Below are 25656 nucleotides of genomic sequence, written 5' to 3'. Positions count from 1 at the left end.
ATTCTACCTAGCAAAAAAGACTAGCTGGGGTTTTCTTAATTTCACATTTCCTGGTTATTTCAATCTGATGTGAAGTGCTGTACCTCAGCCAGAGTTGTTTAGTTCAGGTATAGGCAAACTCAGCCCTCCAGATGTTTTGGGACTACAACTCCCATCATCCCTAGCTAACAGGGTCAGGGATGATGGGAATTGTGGTATCAAAACATCTGGAGGGACGAGTTTGTCTATGCCTGGTTTAGTTGATACAGAGATTAAAAATACATAATTGCTTGACTGAACTTTGGAATTTCTGAAACAAATTCTTCTGAGCCTCATGCCATTCTTGTGAGCTGTTTAGAAGTTGGCATGTTTCTGTAGAACCAGAACAGGCTCTTCATAGAATCTGAATTTAAGAGGGGCAGAAATGTAAATCTTCCCCTCATCGTGCTTCCCTGCAGAACTATTTCTCCATCTGCACCAGGCTTTGGAGGCAGCTTGCTGGGCAGTGCTGACGGCTGCCACCATAAAACACTTAACTGAGATTCCTGCATTGCAGGGGGTTAGACTAGATTACCCTCGGGATCCTTTCCAACTCTGATCCCTGAAGCCCCCATCCCCATATGTGTCACTCAGCACACAGCCCTTTGAGATCAGGACCCATGACAATTTATACATGCCAGCATGCGAAACATACCCAGTCACTGTCATAAATGATTACTGTGTCCGCTGCCGTCAAATTAATGCCAAGACCTCCAGCCCGTGTGCTCAGCAGAAAGATAAAAACCTCCGGATCTGTGTTAAACTTATTTATCTGCAAATGACAAACAGTAAACACATTAGGTTAATAAAGTACCTTTACGGTGCCAACCAAACACACACTAAACCATGCAGGGAGCCTCCACGAACTGTGGAGATTCTCCAGTTCAGGAACAATCCCCATAAATCATGAAGAGCTGCAAGGATGGCCAGGGCGATGAGCCCTGGGGACAGAACTTGCCAGTGCATCCACAGACTATGTCACACAATGACTATCGTATAAGTGAAGCACATGTTCAAAGAGGACTACAAATGTTGGGTGTAAGACTTAATTTCAACTGCAATATTCATCACCGCCTCAATTAGTTAGGACAGCCTCTACCTAAACATGTCATCAATACATTTAAGGTGCAAGCTACCTACTGATAATAAGCAGAACACAAATAACACTTTTCAAGCATCATGTTTGAGAAATCCCAGCACTGAAGTGGGTGGTGAGGCTGCCTCGGGCTAGTGAGTTCACAGACTAAGCCAGAACTCGCTGATATTTCTAGCTAAACTCTGTTGACAAAAGTTCTCTGCTGCAATGCAAAGGGAATCTCAGACGAGTCAAACAAACCAGGATCCAATAAATTTATCACCTACGTTTTCTTCCCTCTCTGCATACGCCATGGACCCGTCTAGGCGACTGAACTCGTACGACCTCAGATAGCAATAGTCCATCAGAATATCCAACATTTTTGTCATCTGCGAGAACAGCAGCACCTGAACAGAGCAAAGATTCTTCAATAATCTGAACTCAGGTGTCCAGGCAAATAACTTCTGGTAACACCATAAACTAACAATACCTTGTGTCCTCGTTTTTTTAGTTCTGGCAGCATGCGATCCAAGAGTAAGAATTTGCCCGAACTCTTCACTAGATCTTCGTCGACCTTGATGCAAGAACACACACGTACAATTTAGGACATTCTAATTAAATTATAGGGATGTGGGTGGTGCTGTGGTCTAAACCACAGAACCTAGGGCTTGCTGATCAGAAGGTTTGTGGTTTGAATCCCCGCAACGGGGTGAGCTCCTGTTGCTCGGTCCCTGCTCCTGGCCACCTAGCAGTTCGAAAGCACGTCAAGTGCAAGTAGATAAATAGGTACCACTCCGGCGGGAAGGTAAAAGGCGTTTCTGTGCGCTGTTCTGGTTTGCCAGAAGTGGCTTAGTCCTGCTGGCCACATGACCCGGAAGCCGTCTGTGGACAAATGCTGTCTCCCTCAGCCTATAGAGCGAGATGAGCGCGCAACCCCAGTGTCATCCATGACTGGATCTAACGATCAGGGGCACCTTTACCTGGTGGAACGCTCTGTCACAAGAGACTAGGGCCCTGCGGGACTTGACATCTTTCCGCAGGGCCTGCAAGATGGAGCTGTTCTACCAGGCCTTTGGTCGGGGTTCAGTCTGACTCCCTCTCCCCTTTCATAAGAACTTGCATGAAAGTGGCCTCCCAATTTTTCTCACAGGCCCATGTAAGTTCAGCACAAACAGTTGGGCCTAGGGAGCATTTAAGGTCCCCAACCCTAATCTGCGGGTTGCCATCCGATTGGATTTTATTCTGATCCTGATCTGATTTGAGGATGAATTTTAATTGATTGTCTGATTTTATGTTAATGTATTATACATTTGATGTTAGCTGCTCTGAGCCCGGCTTCGGCTGGGGAGGGCGGGATATAAATAAAATTTATTACAGTGGTGCCTCGCAAGACGAAAATAATCCGTTCTGTGATTCTCTTCGTCTAGCGGTTTTTTCGTCTTGCGAAGCAAGCCCATTGACGGATTAGCGCTATTAGCGGCTTATCTGCTGATCGGATCAGCTGATAAGCGGCTTAGCGGCTTAGAAAAAGGGGGGAAGGGGAAAAAAAACAGCAGGAACTCACAAGACATTGTCATCTTGCGAAGCAAGCCCATAGGAAATTCGTTTTGCGAAGCACCTCCAAAACGGAAAACTCTTTCATCTAGCGAGTTTTCCGTCTTGCGAGGCATTCATCTTGCGGGGCACCACTGTATTATTATTAATAAATCATATTTGCATTAGAAGCAACTAGCTTCGCACAAGGAACCTGTGGCCCTCTAGTCACTTGCTGGACTCCAACCCGCAACGGCCCCTGATCAGCATGGCAGGAGTGATGGGAGATGCAGCCCATCGGAAGAGCCACAGATTCCGCAACTCTGCGTTACACAACAGCTTTCCCTGCTCTTCCGGCAATGATGTTTGTAAATATGCTGCCTTCATTTCTTCCAAAACACTTCATCAAGCAATAGCATCACCAGTGAACAGCTAAAAAGGACAATTTGAACTCACTGCCCCTTCCTCTCCCACTCCCATCCCCTGCCTGGTGGTTCCAGTGTTATTTACCCCGGAAGGTTTTATCCCCTTGTTGGCAGGCCTCAAGAATGGCACCAGGAAAAGAGCCTGGAGTTGGAAAGAAAGCCTCTGAAGTCTAAACCACCACCAATAAAAGCTATGTATAAAACACAGTGCACTGTTTGAATGTTCTTTCTTCTAACAGGCCCAAAATTATAAGAAATGTTGAAGAAAGTATCGAAAGGACAACCGACTGGACTCAAAGTCAAATGCTAAGATGTTTGAACCTTCCAATGCAATAAATCAAAGTCAGCGTGTCTTGATTTTCTGGGTTCTGTTTTTTTTTAAAAAAAAATGGGTGGGAAGATAACCCCAAGTAACGAAATGTATGGTTAAATACACCCCCACCCTGTTTCTAGGTTAGGGCAAAGTTCTGGGTTATAGAAAACTACTCCAGTGAGGTTAGGATCCTATTATCTCCTAGCAAATAACTTTTGCACACAAGCAAAGGCAAATAAGAGGGAGCGATACAATAGTGTAGCTTCCCTCAAACAGTGGCCTTGGGCATTTTCAACTGGGCATCAGTGTCGCAGCCTCCTCTATAGACTGCCCTACCGGCTGGGCATGCAATAATCTTGTGGCTGGACTTATGGCGGTGCCAGCAATTCTTTGCATAGTGTGCTAAGGTGGTTGGAAGATGAGAGAAGTTGCGGGATGTAAGGAAGCTCTCCTGTCCCCTTTCAAAGTCCTGACATGAGTCTTTTGACTGCTCATCACCCACTTCATTCAGGAGAGTGAACTGTTCAATGCAAATCAAACTGTGATGCCATCAGACAAAGCCCTTCAAACAACATTGGAATGAACAAAAGGCCTTTTAAGTAAGCGATGGGAGGAATTACCTTAAACTGCTGGGTGGCAGCGTCCAATGGGTATTCAATAAGGTATGGGTGGTTGCAACACTTCCTCAGTAACATCATAATGTTCTGCAACTTCAGGTTGATTTCTGAATCCAACGGCGTACTCATTTCTATTACTGGCCTTGCAAACGACAAGCGAGTTTATAAGCATGATGGAATCAAACAACAATGCAAATTACTGCTGGAATCTATCTAAGCCCACAAAAGATACTACGTTGCTAGCAGCCTGTGTTTTCACAATGGCTGTAGAGCCACAGCGAAGAGATACAGTGGTGTCTCGCAAGACGAAATTAATCCGTTCCGCGAGTCTCTTCGTCTTGCGGTTTCTTCGTCTTGCGAAGCATGGCTATTAGCAGCTTAGCAGCTTTAAGAAAAAGGAAACAAACTCGCAAGAACTCGCAATACATTTCGTCTCGCGAAGCAAGCCCATAGGGAAATTCGTCTTGCGGAACGACTCAAAAAACGGAAAACTCTTTCGTCTTGCGCGTTTATCGTCTTGCGTGGCATTCGTCTTGCGAGGTACCACTGTACCAGCCTCTGAGCAAGATAGCAAAAAATGCATTCCATCAAACAGGCCGAAGACTGATCTTCCTTCCTCTGCTGGGAGAACAGAAACCAAGTGTGCTAGCAGAAAAGGGATGGAGGGGGCAGCCTGCTGGGATGGATTCTGGGTGTGAAACAAGGGCACTGAGCCTTGGTGGCAATAGCAGGGGAAACTGGTCAATGTTGATTGCAAAGCAATTGACCTTTCAATAAAACACGGGTCTAGAAGGCTGCCTGCTCCAGAAATGTCTCAATTTGGTTTCCAGCCCTGGAGAAAGGTTACAAAATTTAAAAAAGATGATATTCTTTAAAGTGCAAGAATTCTACTCCGGAGTTCTCATTAGCTTTGGACTTGAGAGAGAAAAACAAAAGGTGTGTGTGGGGGGGGTGCATGTGCCCTGCGTTGCATGTGTAAGAACTGGGCAAATGGTAGAAAAGGGCTAGTTCTATACTCTGAAACCTGTTCTCCATTTTCCTTAAAAGTGTTCTTCCCCTGCAAAAGAGCCCTGTGCTTTTCTTTCTATTTCTCCAAAGTTCTGCAGCCTCCCTGGCTGCTCACACTTCCTGATCTGAAAAAACCTCAAGGGAGAATTTACACCTGGGTTTAACTGAAGTCGAGGAATCTGGGGACACTGGCTACTACATGCATGAGACTGGTGGGCTCAATAATTTAATTCATTCAATAAGTTCTTCATTTTACCTTCTTAATAGTTCAGTTGGAAGAGCACGAGACTCTTAATCTCAGGGTTGCGGGTTCTAGCCCCACATTGGGCAAAAGATTCCTGCACTGCAGGGGGTTGGACTAGATGACCCTCGTGGTCCCTTCCAACTCTACAGTTCTACAATTCTATGATTTCTGCACTGACTTATTCAAAAATGTCGGCTTGGGGGAAGGGTGGCCTGAAAAGGCTGGATGGCTCATGCAGCGAGTCTGCACGTTGAGCTCAGATGCCCCTGCTTGTGGGGGACGAGAGGCTGTCTCCTGGATTCAAGACCGCGATCTCTAGCATGAAATGTGCATGTTATCCCAACTCTCTGCAATGCAGGAATCTCAACTAGATCATCCATGACAGCTGGCCATCCAACCTGTGCTTAAGAATCTCCAATGAAGGATAGTCAACACCTCCCGGGGGAGTCCGTTCTGCTCTCCCAACAGCTCTTACTGTCAGAAAGTTCTTCCTGATACAGTGGTACCTCGGGTTACAGATGCTTCAGGTTACAGACTCCGCTAACCCAGAAATAGTACCTTTGGTTAAGAACTTTGCTTCAGGATGAGAACAGAAATTGCGCGGTGGCGGCAGGAGGCCCCATTAGCTAAAGTGATGCTTCAGGTTAAGAACACACCTTCAGAATGAATTAAGTTCTTAACCCAAGGTACCACTGTATTGGTGATACTATCTCTGGATTCAGAGGTAAGGTAAGTAAAGGACTGCTCAATCATCTGCACAACACCACATTTTATAGAGACAGTTTATTCTCCAACTCTCTACTGTGATGGTTCTTTGTATATGCCAACAGTTTAAGTGCAAATACACAAGCCGTGGTTAGATAAGTACCTCTCTTTTTCAACTTCCTCTTGCATTTCGGCTATCATCTGCTCCAGTCGATCAGGAAAATCATCTTCATCAAGCTCACGGTAACTAGCCACCTTCCGACTGCGCCGCTTTGGCCGGCCTGTAGAGCTTAGCTCAACAGCTTCTTCCTAAATAGCGGAAAACATTGCTACAGTTCACTGTGATGCATTGGGGAAAAACCAAAAAGCAGCTGTGATAAGAAAATAGGTCACGTACTCCGAACGAACTTGTTTCTAACTCTCTGTTCAGTGACAAAAAAACAGAACAAACCTTTTGAACATTCCATAAAAGATGAAAACAAGAACCATTTGAGTTTTTCTTTAGCAGAAATGCACACAATATTCATATTCTCTTATTTTGAGAACCTTTGCTCTAGTGTTTTGCTCAAATTTCACAGTCCTATGCAACATGTTTTTTTTTAAATGAATGTCTTCAGAAACAGAACGGCATCCCCTCTGCATTGCAGAGGCCAAAATAAACTGATTCGAAGCCAAAATGTAGGTTGATATGATTAGGATCACCTGGGCATCACAGCACGTACCTGACTGTTTCCCAGCAGCTTTCGAATGGTCTTGTTTATAATGGCACTGTAGAAAGTTTCTTGCTTCTTGACCAGGGGCGCATAGACCACAACTTCACGTTTGGGAGGAACTTCGAGCGCGATATCCAATTTCAGTCGTCTCAGCAAGAAAGGGGTCAAAATCTAGAGTTTGAAAAAGTTTCAGATATGAAAGTTTCCAACAACTCAAGATTAAATAATAGAACGCTGCTGGCTCGAAAGGGAAATTAAACAATATACAAAGACGGGGTTTCTGCACACTGTGCAGTGTTACGCTTGTTTGTCCGATAATGGCATTGGGCAGATCCCTTATATATGACGCATAATACTCAAAAAGCTTATTTAAAAGGCACAGCACTTCTGGTTTTGATAAATATAAAACGCAAGTTTAACCGTATGCTAAATCTCCCTTGGTAAAGTGAAACACTCCTCTGTATTCACCATTATAATAACAGCCCACACAACGCAACTTAAGTATTTTTAGCCTATGAAGGGAAAGAAAACAGGGGAAAGATGACTATTTTCAAAGGGTATCATGTCCTGCACTGCACTATGAAGTATGTATTATGTGTAACGGCAGGAAAAGGTTGTACTTGTACCCCGGTACGCTCTTACATCCCATGGGGCCCAGTAGACATGATCAACACTGAATAAAAGCGAAGAGACTTGCAAGGAACTTTTAATTATTATTATTATTATTATTATTATTATTATTATTATTATTAATTATTTGTACCCCGCCCATCTGGCTGAGTTTCCCCAGCCACTCTGGGCGGCTTCCAATCAAGTATTAAAAACAATACAGCATTAAATATTAAAAACTTCCCTAAACAGGGCTGCCTACAGATGTCTTTTAAAGAGAAGATAGCTGCTTATTCCCTTCACATCTGGCGGGAGGGCGTTCCACAGGGCGGGTGCCACTACCGAGAAGGCCCTCTGTCTGGTTCCCTGTAACCTCACTTCTTGCAATGAGGGAACCGCCAGAAGGCCCTTGGCACTGGATCTCAGTGTACGGGCTGAACGATGGGTATGGAGGTAGCCCCACGTAGAGTGCATTGCAGTAGTCCAAGCAGGAGATAACTAGAGCATGCACCACTCTGGCAAGACAGTCCGCGGGCAGGTAGGGTCTCAGCCTGCGTACCAGATGGAGCTGGTAGACAACCGCCCTGGACCCAGAACTGACTTGCGCCTCCATGGACAGCTGTGAGTCCAAAATGACTCCCAGGCTGGGCACCTGGTTACAAACCTCCAGCCCATGGGCCACTTCCATCCTGCCCCCGGGTTCCCAAAATTTGTATATATATTTAGGCAAACATAAGGTTAAAGCAAAATAAAGATGCAATACAATCACACATTAAAAATTAGTACAAGTGTAAAAATTTACCATTAAAGCCAAACGTTTTAGAAAATTTATTACTCGTAGTGTCCAAAAGCAATCAAAAGTCAGTACCAGCTGAATCTGTTTAGTGAGGCTAGTCCAAAGTTGAGGCTCAACAAAGACTTAACAGTTATTGTGGCATTTGCTTTTGAATTTGTGTGTGTAATAATAAGCTTGTCAAAGATGCCACAATATGCTTTTGCTTCAACAGACCAACAGGCTACCATTCAGACGATTCGCTCACTTTAAGCAATCAGAACAGACCTGATGCAGCATGTGCAAGATGTTCTGTTCTCTTTCCTTAGCAACAATGTCTTCTGCTATTTCCGATATACTGGTGATGTCAAACCAGGACTCAAAGCTGTGGTGAAGGAAACAAAATCGGGAGACAAATTTAAGAACTGGTGAGATGTGCAGTTGGGTTCTGTGCTGAAGAAAGCAAAGGCCTGTATAGATTATCCAAATCTGAACGTATTTGCTGCTGCCTTAATTTACTCGGCTTGTTAAGGGAGCTAAAAGAGGAATGTGGGGAGCTGAAACTGCTCAATCCTCACCCCTTCCTTGAAATAAAAGCTTCCACACCTCTTAAAATCTAGAAATTTGATAATCAAGGCACTGAATTCAACACTGAAAATTAAATCCCCTGCATGTGCAATAATATATCCTCCCATAACAAAATCCACTACACACCCAAATCCCTGCGTGCAGCATTAACCAGAGTTTCAGGATGGGGAAAGTACATTTCCTGAAAACCTATGTGAGTGAAACAAAACCTGCAATTACTGGATAAAATATTAGCTTAACGTTCCACGTTTAAAAAACTAAACCTGTATAATAAGGTCATTTCAGGGTAAGTTTATACTGTGCTCCCAAATCTCTGAATGCCTGGACCTGCAGAATTTATTTATTTTAGGGAGCTGGACAAATAAAGCACTGAAAGAGGGAAGCAGGCTAGTTTTTCTGCAAGGAATTAAAACAGAACTTCACACCTAAAGTCCCATAAATACCAGAAAGTCTGCCTGTCTTTAAATGAAAGCTCGGGATCTGCGAATTATGGTTCATCAAGGGAATGTCTTCGCAGGAGTGAACTACCAAAAGGGGGCTGTCTCTGCCAATATCTGCACCCGACAGGGTGTGTAGGGAAGGGGGCAGAATTTCAGGTATTTGGGACTTGGGCTCTTTATGGCTTTGAATGCTAAATTGGGCCTAAAAACCAACTGGCAACCAGGGCAGCTGTTTTAAAAAGGGGGGGGGCATGAGAATCCCAGCCAGTAATCTGCCAGCTGCATTTTGGACAAAATGAAGTTACTGATTAGTCTTCAAGGACAGCCCATCAACTATTCCACAGAAGGGTGGAAAGGGAAAGTCAGGATACTTTGCCATGTGACAAAATGCCATTGTGCTTTGGAGCTAAACAGGGCCAAAAATGGAAGCGGCTTCTTCTTACAGAAAATGCCTCTTAACATAACCCCATCTGCTGGAAAGAGCGGTGGGAGCAATTTATATAAGAACAGCCTGCTTTGCTGAAGATATTCATTTCTTTTCAGGTATTAGAAGTTTGTCTGGGATTGTCGGCCATTTACCAAACTTCAGACATTCGCTATATCATATTTTAACAAGGGGGGGGGGGTTCACTGCCTACCTTTTCAAGTCATCAAACACATCAGGAAGCAGAAAATTAAGCAGGGACCAAAGCTCAGATAAGTTGTTTTGCAAGGGAGTTCCAGTTAACAGAAGTTTATTGTCGGTGCGAAACTGTTTTAATTCCCGTATAAGGCGGCAATTCATATTCTTAATCCTGTGTCCTTCATCCACTATCAAGTATTTCCAGTACAAGTTCTGGAGACGAGAAATCACTGGTTACCTCAAAAAAACCCCACAGCCATCCATCCATATGCCCTTCTTTTCCACCAAAAGCTAATATATGTCAAACAGGGCTTATAACCTTTCATCATCATTATCTCTTACTGTGTGTATTGTGTTAAGAGACAAATCCAACAGAAGCGGAAATTCAAAATTTCCAACAAGCAAAGAAGAAAACCACATACTTTTTAAAACATATTTTTCATTTGTGTCAATCTGTCCATTGCACACTTTCCAAAAAAAGGATAGTGACTGGATTAGTTAGCTGTGATATATTAGCAATTTGCCATAGCTTTTATATTGCTTTATTCTGTTTTCTAAAAGAGAAAATCATGAGACTCAATACTTTGAGCAATTAAAACGTAATTTAACATGTTATAATACTAATAGACAGCCACTATTATTATATACTTATTTATACCCAGTCATTCCGCCCAACAGGGACACAAGGTGGCTTACAGATAAAAACCAGAACAAATAAAAACATTGTTTCCCCCCTATCATTGACAAACAATTAAACATTAATAGGATAAAATATATTTCTATTAATAGCATACAGATAATTGCAATAAAACCAGCATGGCAACAGCCCTTTCATTAAAAGCAGTCAGTTGCCATAAGCCTATTGGACCAAGGCCTTCACCTGCCAGCAGAAAGACAACAAGGAGGGAGCCAGTCTAGCTTCTCCAGGGAGGGAGTCCAAAGTAGTCTAGGAGGAGCCACCACTAAGTAGACCCTCTTCCACATCCCTACCAAGTACACTTGCGAGGGTGGGGTGACAAAGAAAAAGGCTTCTCCCCGAAGAACTCAGAACCTGGCATGTTCATATAAGGTGAGGCGCTCTTTCACTATAAATAGTTGCTGTAAATTTAAACTTTGTCCTCAGAGCGTCTGGAGTTCATATGCTGCACTGATTACCACATGTAGCAACACAACTCATCATTCGCCATACGTGCTCTTTGATTAGTAGCTTTGGACGCGGGTGGCGCTGTGGTCTAAACCACTGAGCCTAGCGCTTGCCAATCAGAAGGTTGGCGGTTCGAATCCCCATGACGGGGTGAGCTCCCATTGCTCTGTCGCAGCTCCTGCCAATCTAGCAGTTCGAAAGCACGTCAAAGTGCAAGTAGATAAATAGGTACCCCTCCAGCGGGAAGGTAAACGGTATTTCTGTGCGCTGCTCTGGTTCACCAGAAGCGGCTTAGTCATGCTGGCCACATGACCCGGAAGCTGTAAGCCGGCTCCCTCGGCCAGTAAAGTGAGATGAGCGCCACAACCCCAGAGTCGTCTGCGACTGGACCTAACGGTCAGGGGTCCTTTACCTTGACTTTTTTTAATTGGTACAATGATGCCATTTTATTCTGTCCACCTTCCACAAGACTGATAACTTTGAGCCTTCAACACTTAATGACCCCTCCGAATTCACACATAGCATCAGCTGCGGTTCTGTCAAGGACCAAGAGTGACCATACTTATGAAATAGCGTTTTCTCACGCACCTGAAGGGCATTTCTGTCTCTCATAGCTATTTCAAAAGAAGTAATGACCACGGGATGGACATTTAGAGAACCATCTCTCTTTCGGATTTTATGAACCAACGAACGCCGTTCTTGCTGGGTCCCGTGATACAGCATTATAGGAACCTAAAATTATTTTTTAAAAAACAAAAGTGTCAACCAAATCCTATGTTGACCCCATGGGTACAGTATTAGAATGCCATTTATTCCCCCAACACTTCCTCCGTATCCAAAGTTCAGGATGTGAATGTAATTTGCTTATGTAGCCAACCCCCCCCCCCGGAAAAAACCCATTTATGCATGAGGGAGGTATCAGCGAGCTGAGAGGAATCCTGAGGTTTGCAGAAACAAACAAGAAAAACCCTTAAGAGGAACTCCTAACACGATTTCCCCAAAACAGCTCAGGAGCACCCGGAAGTAAGATTTATTCAGGCATTCTTTTCATATGTTTGGGAAACAGGGTTAAAGCAACAACCACCAGTACCAATTATAATAAGGTTAACGTCTTCAACAATAGCAAAGAAAAGCAGGTTAACACAGAGCAAGAAATACAGAAGGCGATGCTTCGGCAAGATGGTACCTATCCCCTACAGTTTTTAAGTATTTTAAAAAGTCAGCGTTTTCAATGTGCTGTCCAATCAGGGGGATATTTTAGTCAGTCTTTTAGTTTAACTAATTTGACTAAATGTTACGGTCCTCTTCTGCGTCTCCCAACACCTCCTCTGTTGCCCCTCACATCCTCATTAACAAATATGACATTTAGAGCCCTTAAGACAGGGGTGCCCAAACATTTTTCAAAGAGGGCCAAATTTGATGGAAGTGAACATGCATGAGGGCCGACCAAAGTTGAGCTTTTTTTAGGATTGAAGAGCTTTTTGGGGATTTCCCCCCAAGGTTTATTGACCTTTTTAAAAGGATTTGACAGCAATAAATGAACTGACACAGGGGCCTGATAAAACCGGCTGGAGGGCCGAATTGAGCCCCAAAGCAGACTTTGGATATGCCTGCCTGAAGAACTAGCACAAAATAATTTATTAAGAGCTTGAAAAAACTGCTGGTCTATGACTGCAATACACTAGTTGGATTGGAAGATCTTGAAATGAGTGGACCTTGTTCCAAGACTGTCGTTTTAAGCAAACCCAGTTCTTATCCCATCATTGCAACTGCTTGGCAAAGCTCCTTAACACACACACACATACAGACCAATTCCAGAAGCCTTGGAAGTAGCTAAAAGTTCCCCCGGGAAATCACAGAATTGTAGAGTTTCTGAGGAAGGGGCCTCAAGTGCCATCTAGTCCAACCCCCCTGCAAGGGAAGATGTGGTGCTCTCATAAAAAAGAGGTTTGTTCCATTACTTTAAAAGTCATTTTTTACCTTAGGAGTAAACCTTCTGAATTCTGCCATCCAGTTAGGAAGCGTGGAGAGGGGCCCACATACCAGAAATGGCCCAGTGACCCCCCTCTCTATCATCAATGCTATTGTTGCGATACATTGGATTGTCTTTCCTAAGCCCATTTCATCAGCCAAAATGCCATTGATGCCGTTCTCCCAGAGCATCTGCATACAACAGAGAGAGAAAAACATTTTCTTTACACCCGATTAACGGATATCATTGAAATTTGACTTGCCCAACATTTACAATCCAGTTAATGTTCTTTCACAAGTGTAGCCTATTGTTTTCAAGAATTACTTAATATTGGTAACAGTGATTATTGGACTGAGCTTCTGATGTACAGGCAAACCATGCTTTAGAGCTGCTTAGCTGCTTTCAGTTTCCATTTACTCAATATCCAAGTCTCTAGAAGCGGCATCCGCCGGAAATGGTACAGCCGCCATTACTGTTAAGTCAGGAACTACCATCAAACCTCAGTTAAAAGCTTCTTAGGCATTGTGGGGAATGGTGCATGAATTGTGGTCACGTTAGGGGGGGATTTAGGGCGGTGTATTGATGCTTTTGAATTATGGTGCTGGAGGAGACTCTTGAGAGTCCCATGGACTGCAAGAAGATCAAACCTCTCCATTCTGAAGGAAATCAGCCCTGAGTGCTCACTGGAGGGACAGATCCTGAAGCTGAGGCTCCAGTACTTTGGCCACCTCATGAGAAGAGAAGACTCCCTAGAAAAGACCCTGATGTTGGGAAAGATGGAGGGCACAAGGAGAAGGGGATGACAGAGGACGAGATGGTTGGACAGTGTTCTCGAAGCTACGAACATGAGTTTGACCAAACTGTGGGAAGACAGGAGTGCCTGGCGTGCTCTGGTCCATGGGGTCACGAAGAGTCGGACACGACTAAACAACCAAGAGCATTGTGCACACTCTGGATCCTAGAATCCTCTCTCCTCCTTGCCAAAGCCTAGTTAGTGCTTTCACAGTTTGGGTTCCCCAAATGGAATGTTTGAGATCAGTATCACAAGTACTTGCTAATTTCAAGCGACTGCACCAAAGATCTAGCCAACTGGAAACATGGCTTCTTTTACTCTTCTATAACACAATGAATAAGTTTTTGAGTCGAGTTAAATCCTTACCCTAAGCCATTCCATGCCTTCAACTTGGTACCACCTCATTATCCCTCCAGTGAAGAGCTTGGGTTGCTGAAAGGGCACAGGCTGCCCGTTAAATTTCCGTACTGGGTCAACGAACTGCTTGGCAGTGTTACGCACCGCCTGTGCCAGTCTGTCCTTGATGATGCTATTTGAGTCCCCGTTATTCTGGAGTTCTTCTGTACACAGTTTTGGAGGAGAGCTTTCATTCTGCAGGAAGACGTTTATAGACAAATATTTCACAAACTTACTACGAATTTATAAATAAAGGCAAAGTACAAACGCCATCAAACATTATGATACAGAATGGGAGGAGGAAAACTAAAACGGATAAAGAAAAGGGAATAGGCATGAATTCATGCGCTGCATCTTTTATCATCACAATCCAAGTCATCAAAATGTCACTTTATCCAAATCTTCTAAAATATATCCTCTCCACAAACTTAATTGAACCATTGGAAGGGGGGAGTTTCTATGTTTCTTTCTCTGTTGTATTGACATGTCTTTAGACCAAATAGCTTAAAAATAATCCAATTTAGATTCTCCTCTAGTTACTCTTCTTTGATATGTAATAAATCCATCTTCACAGTTGTTAAAGGAAATTTCAGAAACAAGCAAAAGGCTGCTGTGCCATGCTCATTTATGTACCGAAACATGAGGCGCTGATACGAAACGTGTAACTCCAAGGCAACCAGTTTTTACAAACAAGATTTAAGCAAAGCTGATATACCTGATTTTCTTTTTTTTATATAAATATTTATTAAAGTTTTCACAATGATATACCTGATTTTCAACTCTGCTTTTCTTTGCAGCCGACAAGATTTCCTACCAAAAAAAGAGAGAGTACAACAATGAAATCATTCGTTGACAACTTAAAATGAACTTCTCAACATAAAATTCCACAGTGCACTGACAAAAAAGGATATTAAAAGGCCAAATGGGAGGAAATGAAGGGCACACACATTTAACACAACATGAATATAATTCACACATGCCATCCATATACAGTATAATATATAGAAAAATTGCTGAGCATGCTAATGCATATCTAAAATATTTACTCCATGCGAGCACTCACGATGCCAGATAGCAAAAAATCAGAAAGAATGTGGGTGTTCATCACTCACCACATCCAGCCAATACTTTTGTCACAGTGTTTGTCTTCCTATGGGACACTGTGCCCCTAACCTAGATCATGGAAGCAAAATTTCATTAAGCCTTAGCTAAAATCTGGGGAGGGGAGGAGTGCATTGTTATTTTTACTAAATTTATATGGTCCTGGGCAGCCTACAAATCCGAGTAAAAATGACTATTAAAATCCAAACTTTTTTTTTTAAAAAAAACAAACCACACATGAAAATGCAGCACAAAAGTCTCCTTTCTGGCAGATGAAACAATTAATCAGCAGCTTCGTTTGCAAAACCTGTTTGTTTGGAACACTAAAAAAGACACTGATAAGAAGGACTTCACTTGGCAGGGGTGCACACAGGAAGACCTCCGAAGAGGCTGAGAAATACGCCTGTGCAATGACATGAAAGTGGGACTAACTTCATCCCTGTGGAACAGGTAGAACATGGGTAGGCAAACTAAGGCCCTGGGGCCAGATCTGGCCCAATCGCCTTCTAAATCCAGCCCGCGGACGGTCAGGGAATCAGCGTGTTTTTACATGAGTAGAATGTGTGCTTTTATTTAAAATCCATCTTTGGGTTATTTATGGGGCCTGCCTGGCGTTTTTACATGAGTAGAATGTGTGCTTTTAGTTAAAATGCATCTCTGGGTTACTTGTGGGGCCTGCCTCGTGTTTTTACATGGGCAGAATGTGTCCTTTTATTTAAAATGCATCTCTGGGTTATTTGTGGGGCATAGGTATTCACTCATTTTTTCCCCTTCAAAATAGTCCGGCCCCCCACAAGGTCTGAGGGACAGCCGACTGGCCTCCTGCTGAAAAAGTTTGCTGACCCCTGAGGTCGAAGGACAACAAGACAATAGTAACGCCCCCCCCCCCCCGGAGTCCAGGAACACCAGACAAAGCAGACTGCAAATATGGAACAGAGATTCTAAACCTCCAATAAGAAGGGCTTGTGCCTGTTTGGAAGAGGAAGAAGAAGAAGAAGAGGAGGAGGAGGAGGAGGAGGAGGAGTTTGGATTTGATATCCTGCTTTATCACTACCCGAAGGAGTCTCAAAGCGGCTAACAATCTCCTTTCCCTTCCTCCCCCACAACAAACACTCTGTGAGGTGAGTGGGGCTGAGAGACTTCAGAGAAGTGGGACTGGCCCAAGGTCACCCAGCAGCTGCATGTGGAGGAGCAGAGACGCAAACCCGGTTCACCAGACTACGAGTCCACCGCTCTCAACCACTACACCACACTAGCTTTAGAAGGCCTAAAGCAGAGCTCTCCAAACGTGACACACTTTTTAGACACGGTGATTCAGTTTTATTAGCAAACCAGAGGTTAAACTAAACCCTTTCCAGCCCTGGGAGGAGTGTGGAGAACACTCGCATGACATATCCACAGACTGCAGCCAACACACTAGTTTGTCATGACACACAGATTGGAAAGCTCTGGCCTAAAGCGCTCTGAACCCTGTCTTTCCAAGTGCTCTCAGAAATACAAACAGTGGAAGAGAACAGCATGCAGAGCTAAGTACCATCGGGTTTCTTGTGCCGTCTGAAGCAGTTATTGCTGCTGCCAGTGCGGTTACAGCTACTGGAACGACATCTCCTGATAAGCAGAGTGTTTTGAAGGGTTCAGAAAAACCTGTTCTGCAAGTGAAGCCATCTGCCAGTGGCCAGCGAGGGCAGGTGCAAGAAGACTAATGAGAAGAATGACGTACCATCAGCGCTCCTGTACCCCAAACTCCGTAGCGATCCTACCGTTTTATATAGGGCAATTTTTTTCTGTTCCATCCTGTCTTCCAAATGCTTGATTGCACTTAGAGACTAACCTCCCCTCTGTTGAATTACAGATTTGGCGTACGACATTTAATTATTGGCTTCGCCTAAATATAAACCCCACTGGTCTACTACCTTTAGTATTGCCAGGTTGTCATGAGAGTGCTTGGGACTAAAATTGTCAACCAAAAGCTTTACTTTTCTGGTTTATCACCACAACAGTTACTAACACTGGGCTTCAGTAAAGCAAATAATTAAACTAGACAGCACCTATATGATATCGAGTGACAGAATTATCTGGCCACAATAAGGAAATTTTGTCCATGGTATGATTATTTTCTACCTAGTCATTTGAGGAATTTAACAATTCCAAAATACAGATGCGCTTTCATTTTCGCAAGATTTAATATAATGCCTTTGGCTGTACTTGAGGGTCGATTTCAAAAAATTCCACTGGGAAAACAGTTATGTCCCTGTAGAGATGGCAGTATTGAGTCCGTGGCTCATGTACTTCTGGCTTGCACTCTTTATAAAGATTTGAGGAGTGAGGTTATTACCCCTCTCTTATTCTCCATGTTGGGTTGCTAAACCATTCCTACTATGTCCTTTCTTTTAGCAGATCAAGATGATTAGGTGACAGCAAAAACTGCAAGGTTTTTAGTGGGGGCACTTAGAACAAGATCTGATTATTGATGTAAACCTCCAAAATATATTTTGTATAGTTAAGTTTTTACCTCTATCTTCAGTACATTTTTATTTTGTTGCTATGGCTAGTGCCTAATGCTAGTGGAATGCTTTGCCACAAGAGAACAGGGCCCTGCGGGATCTGACATCTTTCCACAGGGCCTGCAAGACGGAGCTGTTCCGCCAGGCCTTTGGTCAGGGTCCGTTCTGACTCCCCCCTCTCTCCTTATAAGAACTTGTATGAAAGTGGCCCCCCAACTTTTCTCACAGGCTCATATAAGATCAGTGCAAACAGTTAGGCCGGTGAGCATTTAAGGTCCCCAACCCTAATCTGTGGGTTGCCATCCGATTGGATTTCACTTTGATTCTGATTTGATTTTAGGATGTATTTTAATCGATTGCCTGATTTTATGTTAATATATCATCATCACCACCAATCTTTATTACAGTCCAGAGACCCAACAAATCATTACAAAGCAATACACAATTCATACAGCCTAAAGGTAAAGGTACCCCTGCCCATACGGGCCAGTCGTGTCCAACTCTAGGGTTGTGCGCCCATCTCACTTAAGAGGCCGGGGGCCAGCGCTGTCCGGAGACACTTCCGGGTCACGTGGCCAGCGTGACGAAGCTGCTCTGGCGAGCCAGCATCAGCGCAGCACACGGACACGCCGTTTACCTTCCCGCTATAAAGCGGTACCTATTTATCTACTTGCACTAGGCTTTCAAACTGCTAGGTGGGCAGGAGCTGGGACCGAAAGACGGGAGCTCACCCTGCCGCGGGGATTCGAACCGCCGACCATACGATCGGCAAGTCCTAGGCACTGAGGTTTTACCCACAGCGCCACCCGCTTCCCTTCATACAACCTACCTCCAGGTTAAACAAGCATTCTGTTCAGAATATAGGGATCATTGGTTCTTGAAACCACCGATAAAAACTTTGCCACTGCTAATGTTCTAGCGTTTGTCCGGTCTTCCAATAGGAACCTGACATAGTGAGCCTCTGATTTTCCCGGGAAAGGTACCAGCAAGGGTAATATCAATTCAGCCCTGGCTTGCTCATAGTTTGAACAGTGCAACAAAATATGTTTTATGGAATCGATGTCTTGAGCACACGAACAAAGTCTGCCCTGGTAGGGAACTCCTCTCAACCTGCCATCCAACACTGCAGAAGGAAAGACGTTTAGTCTGGCTTTGGTGAAAAGCCTTCGATAGTTTGGTACTGTCCGGTTTTTAATGTAAGATGTTAACTTAAAGACATGCCCATATTGTACTCCTACTGCCAGCGGACTACAGATTGCGTGTGATTGAGATCGCAAGTCACTGTGTGCATTATCCCATAATCTTTGCTTTAACATCTTTAGGGCTCCTTCATAACCCAGGTAATACAGTTGGGGGGGGTTGACTGTTAACATATATTTGATGTTAGCCGCTCTGAGCCTGGTCTTGGCCGGGGTATAAATAAAATTTATTATCATCATCATCATCATCATCATTACTCCTCCTCCTCCATCTCTCATATCCACTTTTCTCTCTCTGCTTAGCTAAAGTTGCTCCAAGACACAGGGAGTAGCAAGGGAGGCCTTGACAAGGTTAAGGAGGATTGCCCAGGCTGCTCATAGCTTCAACATCCTGTTGCGCTGCCTGGGAACATTCCCGTGCATGCAGGTAGGAAGGAAGAAACAAAATGGCATTTTAGGCTCCCTCCAGGTACAGACACCACCTCTTGAGGCAAGCGGATCAAATCCCAGCTATGCCTGTATTTTAAGAATGCCAGCTCTTCTACCCAAATCAGAATGCACCAGGAGCAGTACCTTGTATTAAAATAAATGGTGATATCCACTGAAAACCTTTTCTGTTCTCCTTGATAACATGGGTTCCCCTTTCAACTCACTGTGCCGTTAAAACAGATATTGTAAAGATGCTACCTAACTGAAAATTCAGATTTATTTACTGGACAGACTTGTGTCAGGAAAAATCTCTACAAAGCCATGAAAATCACTCAATAACCTTGGTGGATTTTCACCCTAGCTATTTACCTCTTTCGATATGACTTCCGAAATACTGTAGGTTTCGTCTTCTCTGGCTCTCTTCTTTTTTGCAGCTGCAACAAAGTATTGGACAGGAATCAGCAGCTGAACTTTTAACAGCAAAAACACAACAGGTTTTTTTTAAAAGAATGCGATAAGTCTTACCCAATTTTCCTTCTCTTCCATCATTTTCATTCTGAAGCAAAAAGCATTTAGGACAAAACCATTAACAAGCTTATATTTTATGTAAGAATGATTAATGAAATCACTGCTGCAAACAATTCTTCTCTATTATTTTACATAAAAACCTGGCCACAAACTATTTCCAAAGTATAAAGGTAAAGGCACCCCTGACCGTTAGGTCCAGTCGCGGATGACTCTGGGGTTGCAGCGCTCATCTCGCTCTATAGGTCGAGGGAGCTGGCATTTGTCCGCAGACAGTTTCTGGGTCATGTGGCCAGCATGACTTATGCTGCTTCTGGCAAACCAGAGCAGTGCACGGAAACACAGTTTTCCAAAGTATACATTAGTGCAAAAGGGTATAGGTAGTTGCTCCAATGATCTTCATCATCATCATCATCACTATGGTCAGAAACTAGAGAACATACCAGCAATTGCAACAGAACTTTATGTACACACAAGGGTCTCTCTTTAATATGTTTTAAAACAAATATTGCTTCGCTGTATCAAACAGTATTTGACCTTTTTTAAAAATAAAATGCAAACAAAATAAAAAACCTAGTGTTACACTCCGAGTAGGGCCAATTAGTATCAACCCACCAATTTTAATGGGTCTACTCTTGTGCATGACCAATGCTGCATAGCCAAAGGGTTTCAGAAATACTTTTTTCTCAAGTCAGCCCTACACAGAACATATCTAGAAGTCTTCAAGTAGCAGAGTCTTGATATCTTCCAGCAGATGGTTTAGCCAACCGACGCTGTTAAGAAGCAGTCCAGCTACAGCAAGAAGCTTCAAACCCAGGAACAGTTAGGAAAAGCAGTACCCACAGGCTATGGACTCCTCCAGCCCCCAGTGGTTCTTCCAAACAGGGTCAAATTACCCATTTTCCACCTGGGTAACCAAAGCACTCTTATCTCCTTCAACCAGAAACTTAACTTTCTCCCACTATCACCCAAGAAACCTTTCCCTAAAGAAAAGAATTTCCCTGATGAAAATTATTTTACCTTTGTAGTGTTTGGTGATGCTTTCTTCTTTTCTAGTTTTTCTTTCTTTCTTTGCTCCTTAAAGAAAGAAAAAGAACGCACATGTTTCTATCCACCCAAATCTCTCAAGCATTTTAAAACTGGGATGAAAAATACCGCAACAGATTTAAATGTCCAATGCACCCTAAGAACAAGGTTGAAAGCACACAACAGTTTACCAATCTTATTAACAGCAAGTAAAAAGACTCTAAACTCCTCAATACAGGCATTTTATGTTGACATGTTTCTATCCAGGGTCCAGATCTGAAAGTTGCCACCAAGTTAAGGAAATATTCCACTTGCCACTCAATGGCTGTGAAACATCTATTCTGCAAGTAAGAATTTGTTTCCTTTTATTTCTTTACACTAAGAGGCAAGCATGTTTTACGCCTCAACCACTACTGTGGCATTTTGAGACAGTGCATCTACATTCTATATTCTGTAAATACTGGAAGAAATAGTGCTGGCAGCTGAAAGAAGGGAATGTTTGGACAGCAAAACGAATTTAACATATTTAAATGTGATACTGGGAAACAAACCATTCTATCTCCATTCTTAAAATGACCTTATAGCAGACTTGTAAAAAGCTTAAAGGTAAAGGTAAAGGGACCCCTGACCATTAGGTCCAGTCATGGCTGACTCTGGGGTTGCGGAGCTCATCTCGCATTACTGGCCGAGGAAGCCGGCATTTGTCTGCAGACAGCTTCCGGGTCATGTGTCCAGCATGACTAAGCAGCTTCTGGCCAACCAGAGCAGCACACGGAAACGCTGTTTACCTTCCTGCTGGAGCAGTACCTATTTATCTACTTGCACTTTGACATGCTTTTGAACTGCTAGGTTGGCAGGAGCAGGGACCGAGCAACGGGAGCTCACCCTGTCGTGGGGATTCGAACCGCTGACCTTCTGATCGGCAAGTCCTAGGCTCTGTGGTTTAACTCACAGCGCCACCCACATCCCTTAAAAGCTTAAAACAACACTCTAAATCTACCCTGCTTCATGTACTGTCTTGCAACTTTCAGAGCCAGTGTTAAATGAATGCTGTTGAAATTATGCGTAAGAATTGAACTTTCAAGAGTCTACACAAGTAAAAAAAGGAGACCAAATATAGAAATAGCTTCATTTTTATTATGATGAATGCTGAGTGTCCAAAATGTTACAGATACCTCTCAATGGCTGTGCTAAGATGTCCTGAGAACTGCATCAACGCCCGAGTTCTAAACTTTGGTAAATATTAACCATGGTTTGCTGCAATAAGCCAGCTTCATAACCCATTGTTTGAAGGCTTGTTTCAAACAAACAATATTTAAAACTAACCATTGTTCAATTCATAAAAACAAACTGTGGCTAATCATAAATGAAACTGAAAGGTTCTCAACCCTTCTTCACAGCCAGAGGGGAAGGCATGTGAACCTCAGGCTCACATCAGTGTACTTTTTTAATGTACTTTATCAGACACACAAGTCTAATTTCTTCACTTCCAACTTTAGAGCACACTTACCTCCAGCTGCTGCTGTTCCATTTTGGTCAGCAAGAACTTTGAGTAGATGTTGCTTTTCTCAAGCAAGTGTTGAAGCCTCTTGTAGCGCATTTCAGTTGAGTCTCTGTCCCAGGACATGCGAGCCTAGGAGACACACAAGAAGCCATTATCAGCAGTAACTCAGTGTGGTATTATTGCAGCCATTAAAATGCACAGCACATTGTCAATAGAAAGGGAAACCAATATTAAACCGAGGTCACTCAACTCTTCTTTAGCTTTCCCCAAGAAGTATTGGAAATATAGCTGTGTTAAACCGGAGAGAATTCACACTACTACACTGCCCAGAGTTTCCTGATGAGAAGCCGTGGTTTTACTCGTTTTGCACCTGCTGTAGTTATGCTCTGAATCTCCTGCTTTTTGAATACAAACAAGAGATCCAAAGGGACCAGGAGGGTTAAACAGAGTATGAGAAGCTTGCATTTGTCAGCTTAACCATAGGCCTTAATAAGATGAAAGGAGATAATGCTGCTGTTGGACGCCTTTTCCTCCTCTTTCTAAAAGGATGAATGTTGTTGTTGTCTTTCATCACAACCAAATTTTATTTCAAAGAATCTCTGGAGAGTTTGCCCCAAAGAATTAGATGGGCAGTTTGACTGAATTTAAATCTGAAATGTGGTATTTTACAATACAGTGGTACCTCAGGTTACATACGCTTCAGGTTACATACGCTTCAGGTTACAGACTCTGCTAACCCAGAAGTAGTGCCTCGGGTTAAGAACTTTGCTTCAGGATGAGAACAGAAATCGTGCGGCAGCAGCGGGAGGCCTCATTAGCTAAAGTGATGCTTCAGGTTAAGAACAGTTTCAGGTTAAGAACGGACCTCCGGAACGAATTAAGTACTTAACCTGAAGTACCACTGTAATTGGTCACAACATCAACCATAGTGCAAGGGTTAATCAACATCACCTTCTGGGATAGCACCATTCATGATGGCAGAGCTGCCTCAATCAATTTATGTAGGGCCTTTTTAAAGTTCCAGATTACACTACCCAACATTTCCTTAATCTAAATGATGGAAGCCCTAGAAAGCAGGATGCATCTGAACACACGCTTACTAGCCAGGCTTCAAATTTAAGGGAAACACCAAACGCCATACATTTTATTCCCATTCTTTAAAACGTATCCTCCATCCTTGGAGAAAAGGGCCCAGGAAAGTAGGGGAACCATCAGAGTAACCGATTTTCTTAAGGAAATAACATAAAATTTATTTATATTCAGCACTAGACACTTCAGTCAAAAAAAAGGGGGTGTTACAGACTACAGTGGTACCTCGGGTTACAGACGCTTCAGGTTACAGACTCCGCTAACCCCGAAATAGAACCTCGGGTTAAGAACTTTACTTCAGGATGAGAACAGAAATCGCACGGTGGCGGCGGCAGGAGGCCCCATTAGCTAAAGTGGTGCTTCAGATTAAGAACAGTTTCAGGTTAAGAACGGACCCCTGGACCGAATTAAGTTCTTAACCTGAGGTACCACTGTATTAATATCGGCTGTATGTCCCAAAAAATCTTAAGAAAATGAAAAGCTGCGACAATTTTGTCCTTGGAAAAATGTCTTACGATGCCCCTTTAATTTTCTGGTTCTGTATTTTGGGTAAGTTATGGTCACATTGCTAAACCAGCTTTATTACATTCACTGCCTTGAACAGGAAGGGAAGAAAATCCTCAATTCAAGAGTGGCTTGAAGAATTAGGCTGCATGGAGCATGTGTGGTGGACCCACCAGAAGAACATTCAGAGGTAGCTGTAAACAGAGCTGTTCGAAGGGACAAGATGGTGCTCCATTCTACACTTTTATGTTAATCTCTTAAAAGTTCTTAAGTAACCTAGAACTTTAAAAGGTAAAGGGACCCCTGACCATTAGGTCCAGTCGTGACCGACTCTGGGGTTGCGGCGCTCATCTCGCTTTACTGGCCGAGGGAGCCGGCGTACAGCTTCCGGGTCATGTGGCCAGCATGACTAAGCCACTTCTGGTGAAGCAGAGCAGCGCACGGAAACGCCGTTGACCTTCCCGCCAGAGAGGTACCTATTTATTTACTTGCACTTTGTGCTTTCGAACTGCTAGGTTGGCAGGAGCAGGGACTGAGCAACGGGAGCTCACCCCGTCGTGGGGATTTGAACCACCGACCTTCTGATCGGCAAGTCCTAGGCTCTGTGGTTTTTAACCCACAGGGCCACCCGCATCCCATAACCCAGAAGTTTATGCTGTATCAAATGCTCCAATTCTACATGTGCAACAGAACTTTCCTCAGCTCTCCTCTGAAGCCCCCTGCACACCCTCGATATTTGCTTCAGAGGGCTGGGGGAAGAGACAAAATGCAAGTCCCATTGTGCGAGCTCTGAGCACACAGCCCTAGATATGACCCACTACAGTGGTACCTCGGGTTACATACGCTTCAGGTTACAGACTCCGCTAACCCAGAAATAGTACCTTGGGTTAAGAACTTTGCTTCAGGATGAGAACAGAAATCGCGCTCCGGCGGCGCAGCAGCAGTGGGAGGCCCCATTAGCTCAAGTGGTGCTTCAGGTTAAGAACAGTTTCAGGTTAAGTAGGGACCTCCGGAACGAATTAAGTACTTAACCCGAGGTACCACTGTATTTCCATCATGCAAGTGATAACTAAGGGCATGATTTACCATTGGCCTCTGGATGGCCACTGCGGGGAAAACAGATGCCGGATGGGGGAGACAGGCCTTTGGCGTGACCCAGCTCTTCTTGGGTTCTTAAGTGATTCACAGATTATGGGAATTTTTCAACAAGCCAGTACCAGGTAGAAGGGATCTCACTTCAATGCCTACAGCAAATTTTTCAACCTGCAAGCTGAAACAAGTATCTATAAATCACCTTGGTTTGGACTGCAGCATCGTCACAAAGCCAGCTGTGACTGCTTTTAATTCCTCGCAAGCTGTGTTTCTTATTTATTATATAGTTTTATGTCTTGGGTTATTCTGCGAGCTGCTCAGAAGTTTTTTTTACAAGGAATGGCAGGGCACAAATACTTCAAATAAAAGGATTTCTGGTTATTATAAATAACTGCATACTCCACCCCCCTTAAACCCAAACTCTCCTTGGAGAACTTGCAGCAAACGCACTTTACCTTCTCCATTATCTGCCTCTCTTCCTCTATTCCTTCTGCCTCAAGCTGCTTCTCCTCCTGCAACATCGCTGCTGTGATTTCGGTGGCTCCAGCTTCTGCACCCATGTCTTCCTGCAGGTGTCCTAAAGAAAAACACAAGGCAAGCATGACTAGGAAACCGCTAACATGGTCTAGGGCACCCGGGCAAAAATAAAAGCAGGCCAGGGAGAGGGGGCAGCATACACACACACAGTATCTGTTG

At 43.7% G+C, this 25656-nt stretch overlaps 1 protein-coding gene across 1 annotated transcript in view; it reads right to left on the bottom strand.

Moving 5' to 3' along the window:
• The window catches only part of HELLS (helicase, lymphoid specific), a 31657-nt gene that overhangs the window by 4857 nt on the left and 1144 nt on the right, over positions 1–25656 (bottom strand). The window contains exons 2-18 of the mRNA XM_083505457.1: positions 25416–25537; positions 22282–22404; positions 20766–20822; positions 19746–19776; positions 19590–19654; positions 14756–14797; positions 13958–14182; positions 12807–12989; positions 11415–11558; positions 9699–9895; positions 8321–8417; positions 6661–6822; positions 6102–6247; positions 3985–4123; positions 1584–1667; positions 1381–1500; positions 674–790 (exon numbers count right to left, since the gene is read on the bottom strand). Of these exons, the coding sequence (XP_083361583.1) occupies positions 674–790; positions 1381–1500; positions 1584–1667; positions 3985–4123; positions 6102–6247; positions 6661–6822; positions 8321–8417; positions 9699–9895; positions 11415–11558; positions 12807–12989; positions 13958–14182; positions 14756–14797; positions 19590–19654; positions 19746–19776; positions 20766–20822; positions 22282–22404; positions 25416–25537 (2054 nt within the window). The remainder of the gene's footprint in view (positions 1–673; positions 791–1380; positions 1501–1583; positions 1668–3984; positions 4124–6101; positions 6248–6660; positions 6823–8320; positions 8418–9698; positions 9896–11414; positions 11559–12806; positions 12990–13957; positions 14183–14755; positions 14798–19589; positions 19655–19745; positions 19777–20765; positions 20823–22281; positions 22405–25415; positions 25538–25656) is intronic.

Source organism: Podarcis liolepis, assembly GCF_965112155.1.
Source record: "Podarcis liolepis genome assembly, chromosome: 5".
In the NCBI taxonomy this organism is placed as follows: domain Eukaryota; kingdom Metazoa; phylum Chordata; class Lepidosauria; order Squamata; family Lacertidae; genus Podarcis; species Podarcis liolepis.
This window is presented reverse-complemented; position numbering and strand designations above follow the sequence as displayed.